At 40.7% G+C, this 6,223-nt stretch overlaps 1 protein-coding gene across 1 annotated transcript; it reads left to right on the top strand.

The window, feature by feature from the left end:
- Nucleotides 1–264: 264 nt before the first annotated feature.
- On the top strand, nucleotides 265–4,641 carry SMLR1 (small leucine rich protein 1). The gene is made up of 2 exons (XM_088053214.1): nucleotides 265–477; nucleotides 3,861–4,641. Exons 1-2 carry the CDS (start codon nucleotides 339–341, stop codon nucleotides 4,013–4,015), a joined length of 294 nt encoding a protein of 97 aa, XP_087909340.1. The 5' UTR covers nucleotides 265–338; the 3' UTR covers nucleotides 4,016–4,641.
- The last annotated feature ends 1,582 nt before the right edge of the window (nucleotides 4,642–6,223 follow it).

The following is a 6,223-nucleotide window of genomic DNA, read 5'->3' as shown; positions in this document are numbered from 1 at the left end:
ATTCAGAATGGCCTGTACAGTGTTGGCAGATGACAAAACCCACACTGCTCAAAGGGCAGCAGCAGCCTCACATATTGAGCCCTGCCCAGCCCAACATATCCAAAGGTTTCAAAGCCCTACATTACCTCAATACACACTTTTAAACTTTGTTGTTGAGTAACTTTGTGAGTGAACTCCAGAACTGCTGGGATCACAGACCTACACAAACAAACCAAAGTCCAAAAAGAGATAATGGCCTGAGCAAAGGGCAGAATGTCCATCAGGGAAAAAAGGAAGAAAGGATAAATAAGGTCCAAACTTGGAGACCTTAAGGATCTGGCTTGGCACGGTTGCCAGAGATGAAAATGACAGTGGGTTACGTATTGTCGGTGTTTGTGAGGGAGCTCCCTGGTTATGTTCTCTTTGCTGGGATCTTTATGCCTGTGACTTTACTCCTGCTGCTGCTAATTGCCTACTTCAGGATCAAACTGAGAGAAGGTGAGTCAGGACTCGGGGACAAAGACTGGGGAGGCGGACAAACCTCATTCAACAGACAACTTAGGCTTGCACCATTAACTAAACTGAAGACAACTGTGATCAGAAACAATTTCATGAAGTTGTACTGTATTTTAGACCACTTTGAAAAACACTACAGGTATTCGTTTAGAACTTGGATTGACCTCTCACTTTAAATGTTGTCGTTTTATATACCATACTATAGGAGATTTTACTGTTTTACATTATAGAAAGGGCAACCAGAAAGAAAAAAAAAAAGAAAATAAAAGGGCAGTTAAAGTACAGATCATTTTCTTCTATGCTTACGGTGTACCAGTCTTCAGTGAGACAGGCATCAGCAGTTAGACCCTGTAAGTAATTGGGCTTTGAGTATGTGTCTGTGTTCTTTCAAAACATGTATTTGCTTCTACTTTGTACCTAAGTGCACATTTGCCATGTTGCCTTTTCTATTTTAAAATCAGCTTAAACTCACTTCAAAAATCTATCTTCTGAGCAAAACCGAAACAAATACCCACCCTAATGCAAATATGCAGTGATTCTAACACATCTGTGTACTGAGAATCAAGACTGCTCACAGAGCCTAACTGGGCTACACCTGTAGCAGGCAGAGAGTTTCTTTTAGTCAGGAAAATCCTCTACCTCAGACCATCCAGTCTTGATGGATGCCCTCCAGATTTGGGTCCCAGCTGCAGCAGCAGATTAACACATGCTCTTGTTTCAGGGTTCTAGCTGCCAAAGCCAGCCTTGGGGCACATTCAGATCGGAGACCTCAACCATTCTTTCCTTCTCCTCTTTGAAAGTGCACTCTCACTGACACTGGGCTAAGTTTGTTCCTCAGATTATCTATCTGTCAAACATTTTCTCCATATGGAGTGTCAGGAGAGCTAAGAGGACAGCTCAGATTTTCTCTGTGAACTGCAGATGGTTCTTGATATAGCTTGGTGAGAACCCTGCCTGGGACAATGTTTCCCAACTCTCCCACTGCAGGTTTCAGCTCTAGCACAGACTGGGCTGGGGCAGATGGGCCAGTCCTGTCCAAGGGGCTCTGCAGATCAGCTGAGCACCGAGCTGGCCTGGGGTGCATCAGCCCAACAGAAGGCTTTACCCACCAGTGCAAGGTCAGGAAAGAAATCTCACTTAGATGCCAGGCCAAACACTGTAAGTTGTGCACTCAGATTTTGCTCTATCCTGAAAATTTGGCCACTTAACGTAAGAAAGGTCAGATGCAGCCAGAAATGTAAAATAATCTAACTTCCTGTTTTGTGTAACATCTCCAGGCATTTAGATCCAAGGCTTTAACAGAGGAAAGGTGTTTGTTTGCATATGAGCACACACTTCAAGTTACTTTCAGGTTGCTAAAACTCAACCATTTCCTGTTCAAGATATGCTTTCAGATGCTGAATTAATCTGCAAGGGAAAGGCTACTCCACATGCCTAACCCAGTCCTGCCTTGGGTTATAGATTATTCTTAGAGCAAGGTGCTGTTGGTTTTCACACACTAATAACAACAACAAAAAACAGTACAATGCCAAAGCATTGTGCAATACAGTATCTGTGAGGAAATAGGAAAGCTAAGTACTAAGAGGGTAGTTTTCTTTCCTGAAAGTGGTTGAAATGAAAGCTAGTGACATTATTGCATTTGACTTCAGATAAAAGCAGGGATTTTTTCTTTCGGTAAATTACCAGCTTTGCGCTCATATTTGTAAGTCTGACATTAGTTATTATGAAATCATATGGAGCTGCTACTGAACTCCCTGTTACCTGGTGATGCTCTCACATTTCTGTTCCAGCTAGGATGAAGCATGCCAGCAAAAGCAGGTGGGCTACTGATCCCATCAGTTCAGGTATTTTGCTGGGGGCTCAGACAATACTTTCATTAAGCCAGATGAACCCATCTAAAAACACCCATAGACATTTGCATTCATGATGCATGATCAACTGCTGAAATAGACTATCCTGCCTTTTTTCACAGCACCAATATCCTCCTCAGATACTTTCTGCAGGTCTGTAAATAATCTACAGCACCAGATGTTAAATTCTGCTTCTCTTAAAGCACAGAAATTTTAGCTTTAGATTTGTAATGAGTCTAAGCAAGCAATGGTTTTGTAAATTTTCTGAGATTAGTAATCAAGGGTGTAAGAGAGAGGTGAATGAGGTAGTTGGCAGACAAATTCGCCAAAGGAACATTGCTGCTGCGCTTCTCTCTCTCACAACCAAGAAGGATGCTTGAAGGGAATCATCTGGGTTTTCAATGCCTCAGGAAAGGAAATGCTCAGTTTGCAGATCACAGGTGTTCTGGCTGGGATTCTAAAGAAGATGTGAGATGAATTCCTGTCTATTCAATACTTTGGGCATTGCATTCCATGCTCTGTCTCCAAGATCTTCTTTTTCTTGAGCTGTCAGAGACCAACCTACTGTTTTGGCCTCCAGCCAACTTACACAAAACAGTCTGAGCAGCTCTCCCTGTACAAGCAAGTGGAGCCAGCTTCAGCTTAAGACCAGCAGGTGAGAGAAACAGCCACAGATAAGCCTGAGAACAGACTCCTTCAAATGCTATCTCTCCTACAGAACAACAGAAATTCTGCAAGTTTCAACTGCCTATTTCCCTAGATCTCTTTTTGAAGAAAAAAAAGGAAAAAAGGAAAAAAGGTGATCCTTTTTCATTACTAAAATCAAGGCTGCCTTGCTTCATTGTTAAATAGGCATTTTTTTCTGTGCAGCAAGAGAGAGGCTCTGCATAAATATATTAATATATAAAAACCTTATGAATAAGACTAAATCACCAAACAAAACAGCACACATTTCTCCTGAACAATTAGCAATGACAAGTATTTTATATTGGTTTTTTTTTAATTTTCTCTCTTTCTCCATCCTTCTTCAAATGATCTCCAAGCCTCCAACAGCACAGCCGTGGTCTGAAGATGTCCAGTTATGAGGGCAGCAAGCATTTTTCTGGTCTGTCTGTACCACAGGCAGCATGGGGAGCATCAGGCCAGCTTGAGGTTCTCACAGCACAGCCACAGCTCTGTAAAGTAGAACACTAATTGACAGTATAAACTAAATATCCTCTTTGCTGTTGCTTAAGGATTTTATTCTGATTGAAAGCTGTGGAGGCAAATGGAAACAGAGCATTTCTGCTGATGTCAATAGTACATGTTAGCACTTCACTAAGTAAGAGCCCCAGACTCACACTCAGACTTCCCTCTAGGATCATGGGCCAACTAATTCCAGTGTGCTCTTTAGACACTTTCACCTTATAAAATTAGTTTTTAATATATGCCAGCTCTTTTTATTAATATAAAAACTCACCATAAGAAATCAGCATATTCTTATGGAATTTTTGTGTTGTTTGGATTATTTTTCAGTTGAGGAGGAAATGGTCATGGCACAAGACTCCAGGAATGCCTTCCAGAATCACCGTGGCCAGTGGAAGAAACCCAGGAGAGCCGGACAAAAGGAGAGCAGATACAAGAACTCAAGGACATTTAAGGGAGCTTCACGTCTCAGGAAGCAAGCTTAAACCCAGTACTCAGTGCTGCAGGTTTAACAATAAATACCACTGTAAATAAATACCACACAGGAAAACAAAACAGGAGAGGAGAAGCCAGTGCTGTGCTGTCCTAATGCAACAGCTGGTGCCACATCCAAGAGTTCTTGCAAGCGCTGAGCAGCCCTTTGTGCCTCCTGCAATGAACTGCACTGGTTCCCCTATGTGACTCAGGATCTGGGGGGAGGGACAGAGCCCTACTCACCAGCCCCTCCCTGACTTTCCAAGGAGAAAGTGACATAAGGGGCTCCTGAGAGAGCTGAGCTGGCACATACAAGGCAGGCAGCCTTGAGATGCTAAATAACAAGTTGGTATCGAGCACTGACATCTGGGAAATTCAAAAGGGTTTTGAAGGGGAACTGACATTTATTAACTTGTACACTTTGGGAAAGAGTGTGGGTTTTGTAAAGTATCCTTTCCACAGAATTTGGAAGCAAAATACAACAGTAACAGGAAACAAAAAGATTTCTCTCTGCTGACCAAAAATGCCAAATTTTGAAATCGTGGAAAGATTTAGTTAGTATTCTGCAAAACAGCTGTTATTCTCCTTTAAGGACAAATGGATGACTTTTTCAAATAAAAAACTGCATAAGCATGGAGTTATCTTTTTGGTGTGTCAATTGACATACTTTTTAAAAAAAAAATCTTCCTCCCTGCTCCCCTGTAGCTGTACAGTTTTTAGTGCATCTCAGACTGCCTGTGGCAGACAGCCCACAAAAATGCAACTCAAATTATTTGCAAGTACTACTGGCTTTTAGCTTCTCTAATCTAGATTCCAACTCTCAAGTTTAAACCCAAACAGGCAAGGAATAAGAAGTGACTATCATTACTGTCCTCAGTGTTTACTCTCCCTGTCTGCAATTACCTTTCATTAAAGCTGTTTGTCATTGCCCATCCTGCAAGACTGGTAATGACTTGTCAGAGATTATGTGTGGTTTGCAGTTTCAGTTTTCATAGAATTTTAAGAACTCCTTGGAATAATTTTATAGCAATGAGGCCATGACCACAGGTTTAAAAAACCACTGTAATTTATCAGTCTGTAGAGAAAAAAAGAATTTAAATAGCAAGTACCCTTACACTCTCTCCCATTTTAACATTACCCAAATTTAAAAAGACATAATTCATCACACTGGATTATATCTGTGCAAATAACATGGAATACATTGCACAGGTAAAGAGGCAATTGTTTCAAATTGCAAACAATCTTTTACAGGGAGTTGAGACAGCTGCTGCAAAGAATTACTTTCTACATTTAAGAAGGATGCTGTCTTCTTAAAGCAGTGATCTGGGATATTGATCAGATGCTAAAGGAATTCTAACATACAGAATCCCAAATACTCACTCTCTCATTGCCCAAGAAAAGACTGGCCAGGACCACATGAAAAAATACAGAATGAAAACTGATTTTGTTAATGCCACAGTGTGTCTGAGAATGAGAAAATTTGAAATGCCAAGAAGTGGTAACACTCTTAAACAGCACTCCACTGTAAAATGGTGGTATGGATACCAAAAATAATGCTACATACATACACTGTGTGGCTTTGACAGAACTGCCTATTGAGCTGTAACTGCTACCATGTAGGAGGAGCTGACATTCACGACTTAGTAACATGCATTGAAAATTCTCAGGCCTTGTTGTTTTCTGTTCCATTACTGAATAGTGTCAAGAAATATGTTTTCATGCTACCAGCGTGAAATTCACCATCGTATCCCATGTAATTCCTTCAAAAAGGGAAAATATATTTTAAATAACACCATAGAAAGACATCTTTATCTTGATAAATTATACAAGCATTATATAAATATATATGAAGAGAGTAACTGCAAGGAAATAACTTATCTTCAATTTCTGGTGTCACTGAAGAGTCCTCTCCCTTCCTCTCTCTAGCAATAATGTGAAGTTAGGATCCTACTGCACCTACAACCAGTAAGCATATTAAAAACCTTCCTGCCTGTGACTGCTTCCCAGAACAATTTAAAGTCTCAGCATTTAAGTTGGAAAGGTACTGAGATAGTAATGTAATAAAGGATTGTGAAACCACTTTTGGCTGGGGAATGACTGAAGAGAGTGATTAATAGGTGTTTATTCCAGTGTCTGCAGTGATGCTGTCCAAGGATGCTAGAACAGGGGCAGATTCAAAAGATACAAAAGTGCTTTTGGTTCTTTTTTTTTCCTTAAGA

Source organism: Pseudopodoces humilis, chromosome 3 (genome assembly GCF_049639895.1).
Source record: "Pseudopodoces humilis isolate 2021_Gansu_Grassland_sample_001 chromosome 3, ASM4963989v1, whole genome shotgun sequence".
NCBI classification, from domain to species: Eukaryota; Metazoa; Chordata; class Aves; order Passeriformes; family Paridae; genus Pseudopodoces; species Pseudopodoces humilis.
This window is presented reverse-complemented; position numbering and strand designations above follow the sequence as displayed.

Excerpts from the sequence above, each read along its gene's own strand:
- SMLR1 (XM_088053214.1), top strand. The coding sequence starts at position 339 with ATGAAAATGACAGTGGGTTACGTATTGTCGGTGTTTGTGAGGGAGCTC. Across the intron at positions 478-3,860 it reads CAGGATCAAACTGAGAGAAG|TTGAGGAGGAAATGGTCATG; the intron begins GTGAGTCAGGAC and ends ATTATTTTTCAG.